The sequence below is a fragment of the Cricetulus griseus genome, chromosome 7 (genome assembly GCF_003668045.3).
Source record: "Cricetulus griseus strain 17A/GY chromosome 7, alternate assembly CriGri-PICRH-1.0, whole genome shotgun sequence".
Classification (NCBI taxonomy): domain Eukaryota; kingdom Metazoa; phylum Chordata; class Mammalia; order Rodentia; family Cricetidae; genus Cricetulus; species Cricetulus griseus.
Window position 1 is genome coordinate 94,087,489 of NC_048600.1, and position 17,008 is coordinate 94,104,496.

The 17,008-nt window shown below is 38.8% G+C and overlaps 1 protein-coding gene across 4 annotated transcripts in view; it reads right to left on the bottom strand.

The window, feature by feature from the left end:
• Positions 1-17,008, bottom strand: part of Myo1d (myosin ID) — a 303,156-nt gene that overhangs the window by 163,567 nt on the left and 122,581 nt on the right. For all 4 annotated transcript variants that reach the window (XM_027426506.2, XM_035447486.1, XM_027426507.2 and 1 more), the window contains exons 15-16: positions 10,688-10,854; positions 3,518-3,725 (exon numbers count right to left, since the gene is read on the bottom strand). In XM_027426506.2, the coding sequence (XP_027282307.1) occupies positions 3,518-3,725; positions 10,688-10,854 (375 nt within the window). The remainder of the gene's footprint in view (positions 1-3,517; positions 3,726-10,687; positions 10,855-17,008) is intronic.

Sequence of the window (17,008 nt, forward strand, 5' to 3'; positions counted from 1 at the left end):
TGAAATTTATGGCATACAGTGATTTCAAATCTGAGCTGAGGTGTTTCAGGCGGCATTGGTTGATGGTGCAATGGCTTGTACAGTGCAATGTGGGTGTGTCATGTGTTCAGAATCAAGGTTGCAGTAAAGTTCACAATGCAACATGGGCGAGCCCTGCCTCAAACACCTCAGGTTCACTATATATTTAATTCTGAATTAATTTTTGGTCACTTCATGCTCAGAAACTTTTTACTGTTACCAGAGTTTTTGTACCCCCTACACTCAGTTACATAATCATGTATGGGTTATAATCCACAACTTAAGAAGCTGAGTACTAATACATACGTAAGTAAAATCTATGTGGCATTACTGTAAAGACAGACAAACAGAAAAGCTGGAACAGAACAGAGCACCAGGGAAAACACTATACTCAACATGAAATAAAAGTAACTCCAAAAATCAAAGGAAAGGAATAGACTATGCAGGGGGTGGTGTGAGAATATAATAGGGCCCCAGACCTTAGCACAATGGATGCCATAATTTGGGCAAGTTCTTCATATGGCCACTGGCCAGCGATACTTTCTTTTTGGCTTTCAGAGTGTCCATATGGTGGGCTTACTTGATAACAAGAAGACTGATTAGCCATATGAAAGAAAACCAAATTGATTCCTATATTAAACCACTTAATAGATTCCAAGAGATTTAAAGGCCTAAATGTAAGAGAAATACAACTAACTGTTGAGAGAAAATGTAATATTTTTGTTACGTAGAAACAAGGGAATTTTTCTCAAATGAACTTCAAAGCCCCACAATATAAAACAAAACTGAAGAATCTAATTGTATCAAAATTGGTTTTGTTCAATAAAGCACATTATGGATACATTTCATTTGAATGTCTATAAAGTAGGAGGATATATTTGTAATGTCTAAGGTAGATATAAGGTAATGTTAAGAATATTCAAGGAATTCTTATTATCAAGAAGACACCAACTTGAAAAAAATGGACAAAAGACAACAATAGATGCTTCATAAAATGTATAATTATACATATATAAAGAGGTGTATTGGAATTACTCCACAATAGGGGGATAATGCTCCAAATAGATACCTTATGCTAGCAAATAAAAAAACCTCAGCACCAGGAATAGGTTAACTCTGAGTTTGCCATTGGGGTCACATAGACCCCAAACGTTATAAGCTATTGCCAGTACTCCTAGCTATCTCCCAGAACTTAAACCATAAGACACTATTGCTGAAGACACTAGAAACTTGAGTGACAAAACAAGGAAGCATCAGCTGGTACTAACTTGGAAGCTTCATCTCTCCTGGCTAGTGTTCATAGTGCTGGAAGGTGCTTACATGATGCTAGAGAGAAGAGTAAGCACCAATCTCACCAAGCTGGGAACCCTTCAAGCTATAATAATTCTTGGCCTGACAAGACAGACCCACTAGTGCAATAGTTATGAATGTTATGGGAGTTGTCAACAATTTTCTTATGGATCAAAGACCTTCTCTATAAGATGGAATCCATATCTGGCACTATTAAAGGGACCAAGAACCTGTGGATAGCAAGGCCACAGGCCTTAGGGGAAAACCCAATACTATTTTTATTAAGTTGGTTCCTAAAATGACTTATTTTTATACTCATAAAGAGAGTATCTCTCAACCCTCCTTCATCCTTGCAGTAGATCGACATTAACACAGAGACCTTTAACTGGTTAACATACAGAAAACAATAAACTGTGGAATGCTTAGCCCTAAATCAGACATGCATATCACACCATTCCCTCCAATGCTCAGGGACCTTTGTAGAAGAGGTGGCCGAAAGACTGTGAGAGCCACCCTAGGCAATACAAACTGGAATCAATAGGGAAAGAGAGAGAGAGGAAAAAAAGAAGTAATCTCAAAGTTCAAAGGCAAGGGTTGTGAGGGGGTAGAAAGGGTGGTAAGGAGAAATGACGATGATGACGATGATGATGTGTGTGTCTGTATACTGAAAATGCACTGTATGAAATTCTCAAAGAATAAAAATATTATAAAATATATGAATAGGCAATTTACAGGGACCCCCCAATCAATCAATCAATCATTAAAATGCTCAAGTTCAACAGTAATCAGGTAAATGGAAGATAAAACAACAATGAAATGTCATTGCACCCAATAGTCTGATAAAATGTAGGGAGCAATATCATACTGGTGGGGATACGGGCACACAGTCACACTCACATAGATAACCAACAGGTAATAGTTGTACTAATTGGTAGTTTCTCTGAATAGGAACCTGACAGTATTATATCAGTTTTATAAAGAGATATTTTGTGACCCTGAACTTCTTCACAGATGTATGCAATTAAAAATATACACACTACATATACATATATATATGTATATATACATAACACATACACTTTCTTTTTATTTTTGAGACAAGGACTTTTTCTGTGGCTCAGGCTGATCTAAAACTCACTATGTAGTCTAGGTTGGTTTCAAACTTGTGATCCCCTTGCCTCAGTTTCCTGAGTGCTAGGATTACAAGTGTGAGCCATCATGCCTTGTTCACACATATAACTTTATTTTAAAGTGGAAGCTATAATGAAAAGGCATGGCGATCAAAAGAATGAATACATGCATTCAATGAGAAGGCAGCCCTGAACACATCAATGATGAGAGCTACAAGTCAATGAGGTGTGGAGTTAGCATCCATGGCTGAGGTAGTGGTGGTGTACAGATTACTTACGGGATGGCCACAAACATATTAGTACAATTTTTGAAAGGTAAGATTTTTTATGTGCCCTAGGCACGAAACAACTTTGGCCACCAAGCTAGGCATCAAGTGAGGATGAACAAAGCACGGCCATCTGCTCTGCCCCTAAGAACACCACCACCAAGGTTTCTGCCCACTGCTAGGGGTAAAATACAAGATTCTTAAAAAGTCCTTTAAACAGTTAAGCTGAGAGAAAAAAAAATGTCTAATTGCAAAAGTAGACCAGTTAGATGCCTAACTTTAAACACCAGAAGACAAAATATCTTTTGAGTTTTGAAGTTGCATGGCCAAATACATTCTGCATTTGTGAAGGGAGTAAAATGTGAAGGTGTGCGAAGACCCACAAACTATACCATCCACACAGCTTTCCTTCTTTTCTTTTCTTTTCTTTTCTTTTCTTCTCTCTCTCTCTCTCTCTCTCTCTCTCTCTCTCTCTCTCTGTTTCTTTCTTTGTTTCTCTTTCTCTCATTCTTTCATTCTTTCCTTTCTTTTCCTCTCTCCCTCTCTCTTTCTTAAGATTTACTTATTTATTATGTATATAGTGCTCTGCTTGCATGTATGCCTGCATGCCAGAAGAGGACACCAGATCTCATTACAGATGGCTGTGAGTCACCATGTGGTTGTTGGGAATTGAACTCAGGACCTCTGGAAGAGCAGTCAGTACTCTTAACTGCTGAGGCATCTCTCCAGGCCCACATACATTTCTTGAATAAAAAAAAATTAACAAAGCTTTGAACATGCAAAGACTTTCTTACATGTAAAGCATGAAGTTACCTTTTGTAGGAAGAGGACAATCCTCACAAGCATCCGGGCACGGAGTTCTTCCAAGGTGAACAATGTACGGGGTGTTCGAATGAAAATTTTGGTCTTCCCATAAGCTACATCATCCTGAAAACCACATTGTTCTATGAGTTTTTTGACAGCCTCTTTGTCTGAAGGAAGGTCATGGTTAGGCCAGGTGAATTCAGAGATCATCTTGTACCTGGATGGACAAAGAACAGGGCACATATCAAAGGAGGGAAAAGCTATCATCATCTTAACAGGAAAACTCATCAAAACTTTAGCCATCTCTAAGGAGAAGTGAATTTCTTTAGTTTGATGAGATGAAGAAGAGACTCTTCACTAAAACATTCCTTTATGATAATAATACTAAACTGGGAATGAAAGGACTGCCTTAATCTTTGGAAGGCTACTCACCAAAAACTTAATAGCAATTATCATCTGCAAGTGGGTGACCTTGGAAGCATTCTTCTCTTTATAAACACAAGATGCTTCCAGGATGGGTTCTCAACGCTGCTCTGGAGGTCTAATTAGCACAGTGAGGAAGAGCACAACTGACAATGCTTATGAGTAATATGACTCTCTTCAAAGGAAATCAAATGGATCTATGGATAAAACCCTTAAACTAGGAGAAATTAAGTAGTGTTAGGTCAACACATGAGAACGAATTGCATTTGTACATCTAAACAGCTCCTTGCCATTTGAGTCTGTCACAAAGCAACTCCTTCCACCACAGCTTATTTCACAAGTATAAGACAGAAGTCACATGTCACAACCTCAAAGTGATACTCCACCACTTCTACATAGTCTGTTTTGTTCAAAGCAGTCATGAGCTTCAGCAGACATTTAAGGGAGTCACACAGGGCATGAATAACAGGAGACAGGAGGTAGAGCATCTAAAGATCCTGCCTGCCACAGGGATTTCCCCCTACCTTAGGCAGCACTAACACGGAGCTAAATTAAGTCATTTTTCTCTGATACTGAATCCGAATTTTACAGTAATTTGAGATTTTCTTCTCACTCCGGTTATGGAGTTATTTATTGGTGGTCCTCCTAGTAATCACATTTTCCTTACTTTCAAACATTTAAATTAACACATTAGTAGTATGATTATATAAGAATACATTATAATTAATATATATTAATAGTATAAAATAAAGGGTTTCACTGAGATACTTTCATATTGCATCCAGCATACTTTGATCAGTTCACCCTCCCATTGCCTTCTTTAAGCCTCTTTCTCATCTCCTTTTTCCACAGATGAGAGAAAACAGGAAACACTTCCCTTTATGAGTCTGGGTTATTTCATTCAAAACAATCATCTGCAGTTCCATCCAATGTCCTGAAAATGACATGGTCTCATTCTTCCTTGTTGCCAAATACTAACCCACTGCATATGTATACATGTTCTGTGTGTATTCACCTGTTGATGGGCACCTAGGCTAACTCCCTAACCCGCCCCCCCTTTTTAAAAGATTTTATTTATTATGTATACAACATTCTGCTTCCATGTATATCTGCACACCAGAAGAGGGCACCAGATCTCATAACAGATGGCTGTGAGCCACCATGTGGTTGCTGGGAATTGAACTCAGGAACTCTGGAAGAGCAGTCAGTGCTCTTAACCTCTGAGCCATCTCTCCAGCCCCCTAACCCCTTTTTATCTGTGAATATTGATGATTTTTCACAGTCTACATGTCTGAACTGTGTAGTCGAATCATATGATACTTGTATTTTGTTTCTTAAGAAAACTTGGTTCTGATTCCCCTAATTTATACATCCACCACAATGTATAAGTGCTCCCTTTCTTCCTGCATCATCACTATTTGTAGGTTGTTTAATTTTTTTATATATTTTTATTCATTTTACATACCAACCATAGTTCCCTCTCATACCCTCGTCTCCCCTCCCCCCCAACCCACTCCCATCCACTCCTCAGAAAGGGTAAGGCCTCCCATGGGGAGTCAACAAAGCTTGGCATATTCAGTTGAGGCAGGACCAATCCCTCCACCCCCAAATCAAGGCTGAGCAAGGCATCCCACCATATGTAATGGGCTTCAAAAAGCCAGCTCATACACTAGGGATAGATCCTGCTCCCAATGCCAGGGGTCCCACAAACAGACCAGGCTACAAAACTGTCACCCACATGCAGAGGGCCTGGTTAGGTCCCATGAAGGATCCCAGCTGTCAGTCTAGAGTCTGTGAGCTCCCACAAGTTTGGGTCAACTGTCTCTGTGGGTTTCCCAGCATGATCTTGAACCCCCTTGCTCATAGAGGACAGCTATCAGACTGGAGTGGGATGTATGTATGATTTAATTTAGAAATTTTTTGATGGCTTGGTTTTAAAATATATTCTGGAGGTTGATCTGTCTGATGAATAGTTAGCAAATATTTTCTTTTACTCTATAGGCTATTTCTTCTCTGTTGTTTCTTTTGCTTCATATAACCTTTTTAATTTTATACCTTACCATTTGACAATTTTTGCTATTATGTCCCAAGGCTATTAGATTCATGTTTAGAAAGTCATTGTCTATGATTATGTCATAAGTATTTTCTTTTTTGATGTGTGTGCACACACCAGTGTGTGTATATGTGGAAGTCAGAGGTTAAAGTTGGGTATCTTCCTTTATTGCTTTCTATGTATGATATTTTTACTTTTAAAATTAAGGTCTCTTGAAGACTAGAGAGATGGCTTAGTGGTTAAGAGCACTGGTTGTTTTTCTAGAGGGTCCAGGTTCAATTTCCAGCACCCACATTGAAGGCTCACAACCATTTGCAACTACAGTTTTAGCAATTCAATGCCCTCATCTGCCCTTTATGGGTTGCAGGCATGCAAGTGGCACAAAGATATACCAGTGGGCAAAGCATCCATATACAATAAGTAAAAAATTATCAAGGGTTGGAGAGATGGCTCCTCAGTTAAAAATATGTGCCATTTTCCCAGAGAATGTGAGTTCAACCTAGCACCCATATTGTTACTCACAACTGTCTGTAACTCCAGTTCCAGGGGATCTGATGCCTCTGGCCTCCTCTACTCAGGCACCAGCACTTAATTGTACAGATTCATGCACAGAAACACACACACACACACACACACACACACACACACACACACACACACACACACACACACACGAATAAGAATAGTAAAAATAAATCTACATTTTTAAAAAATAATAAAATGAAGTTTGTAAACCTGGAGCTTGCTAGTTTATCTATAATAGCTCTCCAACAAACTCTCAGGACCCTTCCTGTCTAATCTACTGACTGGCAGCATTGGGAGTACAGACAGTACACTGCCACAAGCAGCTTTACATTGGTGCTGGGGACCAAACTCAGTCCATTTTGCCAGTGAGCCATTTCCTAATCCTTAGATCCTGTAGTATGTTGCCTAATGTAAAAGATTTGGCTCTTTGATCCACTTTAAATTGATTTAGTATAGGATGGGAGACAGTCTTTTACAAGTGGATATCCAGTTTCCCCAGGACCATTTGCTAAAGATATTGTTTGCAGCACCTTTGTCTCCTCAGCCACACAGAATGAGGTTAGATACTATTTCCCATGGCTGCCAGTTTGAGTAACTTAAAACAAACACATAAAATGCTTAAAAAAATGTACCTGGTACACAGAACAAGCATTTTAAAAAACCCATTGACTATTGCTTTGGTTCTCTTGAAAAATTTAACTATCCTAAAATCTCTTCAACATTTGGCCATTTCTTCAGTTTATATGACTAGTGTGCTTCATCAATAGTCTATCCTTTCTTCTTGTACTGATCTTAGATGGGCCTTGCTTTCCTTACGGCAGGTAGAGAATTGTATTGGTCATTATGCCAACCTCCTAACCATGTAGCTACACTGACATAGCTGGAATTCATTCATTCTCGTTGACTCTCTTTAGGCCTCTTTATGTAGCTCAGGTTGGTCTCTAACTTACTCCATAGGCCAGGCATGGATAATCCTGATGCCTCAGCCTCCCAATGCTGGGATAACAAATATACATCTCTACACCTAGCATGGGATGGCTTTTTAAAAGGCATCTCAAGTCTCACTAGATTGTCTTTGCTTTTATCTGCGACACTGGGTTGCCTCTGCATCTTCATATCATATTTAGGAGTAAGACACATCTTTAAGATTCACTGAGAATCTCTTTCTTTGATTCCCTATCTTGGCTGTGCATTTGCTATTTTAAAAATTGATAGTGTGCTTTCTGTTGCTGTGATAAACACTGTGGACAAAAGCAATTTAGCAGAGGAAAGGATACATTTCAGTTTATATTCCAGGTCACAGTCTATCATTGAGAGAAGTCAGGGCAAGGACTCAAGGCAGGACCCTAGAAGCAAGAACCATGAAAGAATAATCTCCCATAGATGTGGCAACTGGCCAATCTGATCTGACAAATCCCCAGCTGAGGTTCCTTCTTGCCAGGTAACTCTAGGTTGTATTAAGTTGACAATAAAAGCTAACCAGTCTCTCTATATATGTTTTACACTATTTGAGGATGTTTAGTGGTAGGAATGGAATATTTAATCTTTTTTTTTTTTGGTTTTTCGAGACTGGGTTTCTCTGTGGCTTTGGAGGCTGTCCTGTCCTGGAACTAGCTCTTGTAGACCAGGCTGGTATCAAACTCACAGAGAGCTGCCTGCCTCTGCCTCCCAAGTGCTGGGATTAAAGGCATGCGCCACCATCGCCCAGCTGGGATATTTAATCTTGAGCCACTAAGATTACCATGTTGGAAATTTATAAATAAAGGGGGGTGGGGGTAGAAGTGTATATGAGCGTGTGTGTGTGTGTGTGTGTGTGTGTGTGTGTGTGTGTGTGTGTGTGTGTGCCAAAGATCAACACTGGGTGTCACCTTTTATCCCTCTCTAATTTTTTGAGATAGTTGTCTCTTACTGAACCTGAGGCTTGCTATTTTCATCTAGACTGTCTGGCCATTAAGTCCCTGGGATCTATCTTTGACCCTTCTCCAGCACTGGGATTAAAAGATATATGTACTTTACCCACTTTTGCATGGGTGCAAAGGATCTGAACTCAGGGTCTCCCATCTGCATGGCAGACATTTTATCCCTCGTCTACCTCCTCAGCCCCTCATATGTTCTTTTTAAAAATCTTTCTATTTTTTATATGAGTATTAGAAAATGTATTCTAACGCTTAGAATTTTTCCACATCTCAGATGAACACATAAATACCTTCTGAGTTGAAAGTTAAAAAGTCCAAAAGAAGACAAAGGGTAAGTAGGTAAAGTTCCCTATTCACAGAATGCCTCAAACCAAGTTTGCTTACTGTTTGGTTACCTCAACCACTCTTATGGCTTCCATTGTACCTCAAGGTAGCACACTCCCAGCACAGGCCCCTTTGATAGTTACCATTCTCATGACACTCACTCTAATATCTAACTTCTGCTGATTTTCTGTACATGACAACACTGTAATGGATAAATTGTTAAAATTTTCTGTGTAATAAAGATGTAATAAAGATGGATTATAACTCTTTCTAATGAAAGAATTGGTCACTCAAGACTCAGAATGAACACACTTCCACTCCTGAAAACACTCCTGCCATATTGCCTATATATCTGTGTGATTTCAATAGGAGCAATGGATCAGTTTTAAGTATAAATTTTGATTATTGTAAAATTGAACTCCAGTTTTCCAGGCTATTATTCTATAAAGTTTTATTCATTCCAGCCCAAAACATCTCTTTGGTGTGATCTCCCTTGTACACACATGGCTGAATACTAGTGCTGTGGAGAAAACTCATCAACACTAGGTGGTTTCTCATGTTTATAATCTCGTATTTCTAACGGGCTGTCTTCTTTCTGATGACAAACCCACTTGTTTCCACCCTCTAAAACAGTGGCTCTCAACCTGTGGGTCAAAACCCCTAGAGTCTCTGCACCAGATATCAGATTCATAACAGTAGCAAGATTATAGTTATGATTGTGGTAATAAAATAATTTTATGGCTGGGTGTCACCACAACACGATGAACTGTATTAATGGGTTGCAGCATTAAGAAGGTTGAGAACCGCTGCCTTAAAAGAAGTATTCTTACTCTCTTCCCCTTTATCCTCCTCCATCACTTTTCCTTACTCAGGATCATGCCTCACAAGTCACCAAGAGAGCAGAAGTAGACAGGAACAACTGACAATGACACACTTCCTCCAACAAGGCCCTATCTATCCCAATAAAGTCACACCTCTTAATCCTTTCAAATAGTACCACCTCCTAAGCATTCAAATATATGAGCCTATTGGGGTCATTCTTACTCAGACTACCACACCCATAGATGCTAGAAATACAACTCAGGTTCTGTGGGAGAACAGTAAGTGCTCTTAACCACCGAAGAACCTTTCCAGCCCCTGGTTTACATTTTATGTACTTACACACTTTGTGTGTGTAATCTATATAAGTCCAGAATGTTGGAAATGTTTCATAGACATTTAAAATAGTTAAACTGGTGAAATTGAAAGCATTTTCTAACTCCTATTTGCCAAGTGTCACTGTCATTACCAGCCCTAAATCAACAGGAGCACTAAAACACACTGAATGGCTCCTATTCTAAGGGCCTTTTATCCTTCATCCCAGTCATCCGGCACCCTTCAAGGAAGTTACTACTTCATTCTCATTTCACACACAAGGAAACTGAGTCACAGAAAGAGTCATACAACTAGAAAGTGGTAAATCCAAGATTCAAACCAACTAATTTCATAATCTCCATGCTTAGCTTATTAAAATGATAATTATTGTATCATTAGTTATAGTATTACCGAATATCTATTACAGGCAGGGGACTTGGACTTTTACTTAATTCTCACAACAACCATTCAATGAAGCTTTTATATTCATTTTATAGATGCAGAAATAAGATCAAAGAGATAAAACATCTGGCTTAGAAACAAGTAGGAAGTAAGTATTGCAGCAAAGTCCTGTGTAAGACTCCATTTCATGTTCCTCCTTGCATTTCCATCAAAATGACTGAACTCTCTTCCAGGATCTATAATCTATAAACTCAGGAACTCTGTAGATTCTGGAGAAGTTTCTCATATGTACAGCTTCTTTGGCTTTTCTGTTCACTTAATAGATGCTTGCAGATGGCCTAACATGGCTGCTGTATCATAATTCTGAGTGAAATTGGGTTCTGATGCACACTCTACCCTTACCTGTGAAGAAACTTCTCATAGGTCTGGCGGAAGGCAAACCCTGCCCGGCGCACTCTCACGTTCTCCAGTAGTCCAAGGTATTCCACCTGATGGCGACAGCGCTCATCATCAAATATCTGTGGGGACTTCTTGTCATTGGGTTTGATGCAACGTACATAGTATGGCTCCTAAAGAAATAAATAAGTTGTCATTGGGTTTGATGCAACGTACAAAGTATGGCTCCTAAAGAAATAAATAAGCAATGGCGGAATTCACTGTAGACCTAGACAAGGGATGTTAGCAGGTCATTAGTGTCAACTGTGTCAAATTAAGCTCAGAGCCTTGGATCACTCAAGTATATATCTATGAATGAAGCATTCTTCTTTTCTGCCTCAATTCAAAGTAGTGATAATGTAATCACAGTTGATATTTTAATGTTTAAGACTCATCAGGAATAGTAGAAAGGGATTAAAGCTAAGGAACAAATAATTTAAGAAGTGTAAGCACTGAGTTTTGTATATTTACAGATAACTGAAGGAATAACTCCAAAGAAGAAAAAGCAGCAGGTGTGGTAAAGACCGACTGTGATGGAGAACTCGACGGATTAAGGTTAGGTGGTCTGAGAGAGTGCAAGTGCTCCCTAAGTGTCAGCCATTGCCCTTGTATTATTATCATTGTTGCTGTTGCATTAGTTTGTGCTTCTGAAAGAGATTAAACTTTATGGGTAACAGAAATGTTATAAAACCATCTATAGGCAATAGCAAGTCTATGAAAGAGCCCCAGTCGAAATTCTCCCCTCTATGCCAATTACATTTGGTACCAGGCATTAGATTACAACTCGTGTTAAATATAAAGCCATGCTTGGCATATATCCTGGTACACTGAAGATAATGAATAAATTATCACTGGATGAATCGAAGAGGTCAAATATATCCCACTTGAAAGAATAGTGTCTTTCTCTTCTCTGAATCCATTATCCATCAGACACACAGATGCACCTTAATTAAGACAGAGTCCTACGAAGTTATATTAGGTAGTTTTGAGCATCGTGGAGGGCTTCAGATGGCAAAGGGTAGCAAATGATTTAGGAAGTAGGAAAGTTTTGAGGAATATGAATTAATTTGCACTTACGTAAGTTTCCAATACCTAAGAAGGAAGCCATAATTATGTATTTATCATGCTCTCTACACCATAAAAATAAAGTTGTTTTCTTCCTTTTTGCAAATCCTGCTGTATTAGCTTCCTGTTGTTATTGTAGCAGATTATGACTAATTTAGTGACTTAAAATAATACAATTTTATTATCTCACAGCTGTGGACGTTAGAAGTCTAAAACAGGCTTCAGTGAGCTAGCATGAGGGTGTTACAGAAATTATTACTTTCAGGGTCTTTGGAGATAGCTTGTTCATCTTTTTGGTGTGATGGTAAGTCTTGATTGTTAACTTGTTTGGACTGACATGTGTCTAGGAGACTATAAAGTGCATTTCTTCACTCTCTGTGAGGCTGCTCAGAGGGAGGACTACCAAAGGGGGAATGGGAGCAGCACACCCTTAGAGGCTGGGGGCTTGACCTGAATAAAGGGCAAACTACTCATAGCACTCTACTTCCTGGTTGCCATGGTGTGAGTGGTTCTGCTCTACCATTCTCTTCCTGTTGTACACAAAGCTTGCTTCTTTTCAAGTTGTTATGTCAGTTATTTTGTCACAACAGTGAATCTGGACTAACATATCTAGCTTAGAGGCCCACATTCCTGGGCCTCCCCTCCATCTCCTATACAGCAGTGGCCAGGTGAGTCTTCTCATGTCAGCTCTCTGCTTCTTGACTCTTTTACTCCCTTTTCCCTATCAGAGAGCTTGGTAATTATATACTAAACCCACCTGGATGTCCTTGGATAATATCTGACTTTATGGACTGCTAATAAGATCTTAATTTTACCTGTTCTATGTATAACAGTCACACGGATTCCTAAATTAGGCCATGGACATCCTGGGGGTAGGGGGCTTGAAATCTATGGACTAACAAAAGTTAATATGGCATAATAAAAGGCATGGAGAGAAAATTATGCAGCCAATTAGTTAATCATAAAAACCCTGATTAAAAACTCACAACACTGGCTCACGCCTTTAATCCCAGCACTTGGGAGGCAGAGACAGGTGGAGCTCTGTGAGTTTGAGGCCAGCCTGGTTTCCAGAGCGAGTGCCAGGATAGGCTCCAAAGCTACACAGAGAAATCCTGTTTCAAAAAACCAAAAAAAAAAAAAACAAAAAAAAAAAAACAAAAAAAACCCAACAAAAAAACCCAAAAAACAATACAAAACAAAACAAAAAACCTCACAACACTTGGACTTGGAGGATGTAATGATGTATTGGGTGAATGGTACAGCCTTACTCCTTGAGGACAGAAAGCCACTGTGCTTGGACCTTACTTCCAGACTTTGCCAGCCTATTTATGTTTTCATCTGGCTGTTTGTATCCTTCATAATAAAACTGTTATCATAGGGATAGCATTCCTAATGAATCATTCTAATGAATTGTTAAATGTAAATAAGGGTCTTCAGGAACTCTAAAAACTGTATCCAAGTCATACAGAAGCGTGTCCCAGAGACCTCACTTGCAGATGGCATTTGAAATAAAAATCAGTCTTACTAGCAACTTGTCCTTTAATTTGTTGGACTTGATGGCAAATTTCACTAGTAGTGTCAGAAGGGAATTTGATTACAAGATATCTAGCAGGTATCAGGGTTGGTGCTACCAGGTTAGGCCATTATTCTGCCTAGCATACCTGTCTCTATTTTAATCTTGTCATTGATGGGAGAGTAAAAAACATGACCACGACATTTGTAGCATATACCACTAAGAGGTAGGAGTCCTTGAATCAGGGCTGACTTTGTGACTTGCTTTACCAATACAATACAATACAGCAGAAATGACACTAGTGACATCTGGAGAGGTATCCATGAGAGACACTGCCTCTTTAGTATGTAAACAAGCCAGAAACCACATGAATAAAGATATCCAATCATCTAGCCAGATCATTTAAGTAAGATCATCTTAGACTGTCCAGCCCTGGCTTACTGATCTCTGCTTGTTGAGCCCAGCAGAATTGTCCACCCAACTCACTGAATCATGAGGGATAATAAGCTGTGGTTTTCTTAAGCACTACATTTCAGAGTAATTTGTTATGCATCAAGAGATAATTGATGGACAGGCAGTGGTGGTGCATTCCTTTAATCCCAGCACTTGGGAGGCAAAAGCAGGCAGATCTCTGTGAGTTTGAGGCCAACCTGGTCTTCATAGCGAGTTCGAGGCTCTGTAGATCATTGGTCTACAGAGGCTCTGTAGGCCACACAAAGAAACCCTGTCTTGAAAAACAAAACACACACACACACACACACACACACACACACACACACGCGCAAGAAAGAGAGAGAGAGAGAGAGAGAGAGAGAGAGAGAGAGAGAGAGAGAGAGAGAGAGAGAGAACTGATGACAGGCTTGGTGGCATACATCTTTAATTCCAGCACTCAGGAGGCAAAGGCTGGTGGATCTCTATGAGTTTGAGGACAGCCTGGTCTACATAGTGAGTTCTAGGCCAGCCAAAGCTAGATAGTCAGACCCTGTCTTGCACATTTAAGCATATGATCAATGTTATTATAATGTTTAATCAGAATCCTACTTTTAAAAGTAGCCATAGTTGGTAAAATTCATAATAGTTTTCAAATGGAGAATTTATACATAGCTTACTCTTGACAGGGCTCATGATAAATTTTAAACAGTGTAGGATGATGAAGGAAGAGAGGTCACTATTAAGTGAAGATCTTGTGAGTCTTTTGGCATAGAAGATCTTACTGGTTGGTGAATAAACCAAAATAAGTAGCACTAAGCACAATAAATACCAAAGTGCTTTTAGATCTGTCTACATGTTCTGATGCTGGTGCCACACTGCACAGAATTGGCATACCTGCGTCTTAGTTATCTGTGCTATTAACTAGTGTGATTATTTCTACTTTACTGCCAGCTTGACTACATTTAGACTCAAGTAGAACACCGACATAAAGTACACTTACTTCTATGTGTGCCTTGGAAGGACAGTTCTATAAAGGAATAACCACTATGGAATGTGGACATCATATTGGCTGGGGGTCTGGATGGAATAAAAGAGGGAAAAGGAGGAAGACAGCTGAGTATCAGCATTCACCTTTCCTCTCTGCTTCTGACTCTTCATGATGTGAACTAGTCTGTAGTACCAACCTTCCCCACCAAGATGGACTGAATCTTCAAAAACAATGAGCCCAAATAAGTCTTTCCTCCTTTCGTTCTTCTGTTGGGTATTCTGCAGGCATGTGGTATATCCATCTATACTTACACACACACACACACACAAAAAAAAAAAAAAATCTCTGTTGCTCTTGATGTCTAACTTCAGCATTTCACTAGAGGACATCCTCAGTGTGAGTCTGATCCTTAGAATTTTGTTAAATTTACCTTACATGCATACTTTGTTTGTATTTAAAGATAGCTTATGCTCAGTATTCTGTGAAAGTCCTAGTAGGTCAAATTTGACTTCCATATTGTCCAACCAGGATATATTGTATTTGGTCTCATTGTTTTTGAACATTCAGCCCATCTTGGTGGGGAAGGCTTGGTACTGCAGAATAATTTTTATACATACATAAATATGTTCATATATACACATATATGTATGTATTTATATTCACACACTCATATATATATATATATATATATATATGTACACCCAGAGACAATGAAATAAAGAAATATATATTCAAGAACTAAAAAGAAACCATATAAACACGAGTCAAAAGAGAAGTCTGCAAAGTTGTATTATTCATGCAAAGCAGACTTAAAAACAACAAGGAAAGAAAGGGATGTTTCAAACAGAGAACTGGAACAAATAACAGAAAAATGTAATAGTTGTAACATGAATGAATAAAATCCCAAAACATTTAAAGCAAAGATTGAAAGTATATGAGGTACATGAGGAGAGGTAGATAAAGTTACAGCCAATATGGTTTTAAACTCACCTTTCATTAATAAAGATGCTGTAAAGTTGGACAATATGAAAGTCAAACTTGACCTAATGGGCCTTGTACAGAATAAATGAATATAAGCTATCTCTAATAAAAACAAAACATCCATGTAAGATAAATTTAACAAATTTCTAAGGACTGGAGTCACACTGAGGATGTCCTTTGGTGAAATGCTGAAATTAGACATCAAGGGAAACAGAGATAATAGGAAACCTTCATGCTTGAAAATTAAGAAACATACTTCTGAATGATTCATAGGTCAAAATTATGAGGTTAATTAGAAAATACTTTGAACTGAATACACATGCAGTGACATGGACACAACAGTCAATGCAAAACATCATCTGAGGCAGTAACTGAGACTTCTGAAAAGATAAGTGGATTTGCACCAGCACTGAGCAATTGTGTACAGGAAGCAGAAATACCATGAGACACTAAGAACCAACCAGTAAGTGGGAAAGCCCTTTCAGCCTGCTTAGTGATGTAAATCACTGAATAAGGAATCTAGTGGAAATACTTTCTCTATATTTAATCATCATTCTGTCTCAGTTTATAAAATGCCACCTCCTTTCTCACTTATAAATACCAAGACTGACTCAGCCTAAGCCATCCTAAATTTGACAAATTCAGTGTTGTATAAAGGCTAAATTGCCAGAGTTCATAGTGATCTCATTCTCTTTACCTGTCTCCCTAGGTTTTATGTGAAAAATATAATTTCTAAAAGCATGCCAAATTGTGCTCACATTACCTAGAAGGTAATGCATTTACATATACATCTATTTGATCTGCTTTGCATACTGATAGTCAAGGCATATTCAAATTCACTTAACAACTTACTGACCATCTGTTGGTAGCATTTTACAAAGCTATCAAAATGTACATGAAGTAGGACCTATTCTCTGTATTTCAAAGATAGTCCAGGTGAAGAGAGAAGATAGTACACTTGAAACACTGGAGAAATGCCCCATGGAGTACCACTTCTGGGAAACAGACTAGGTAGTACTCACCAGCCTCCTTGATGAAACCCTGAAAGATAGACACTAGAGAAAATACAGGGCGAGGGATACTGATCAAGTGGTAGGAAGACCTCTGGCCCAGATCAGAAGGCATCAGCCTGAAGTGAGTGCAACTGCAAGGCTGCTTCCGGATCCTGGTGCAGACTCTAATCTGTTAGTGAGCTTTGAATGGTGGTGAACACTCAAAAGACATTTTCTGGGTACTGAACTTTAGTTAAGTCATTTTCACTTTGCCTGATTATTAGTCTCTTTAAGCTAATCATTTTTTTTTTGGCTTC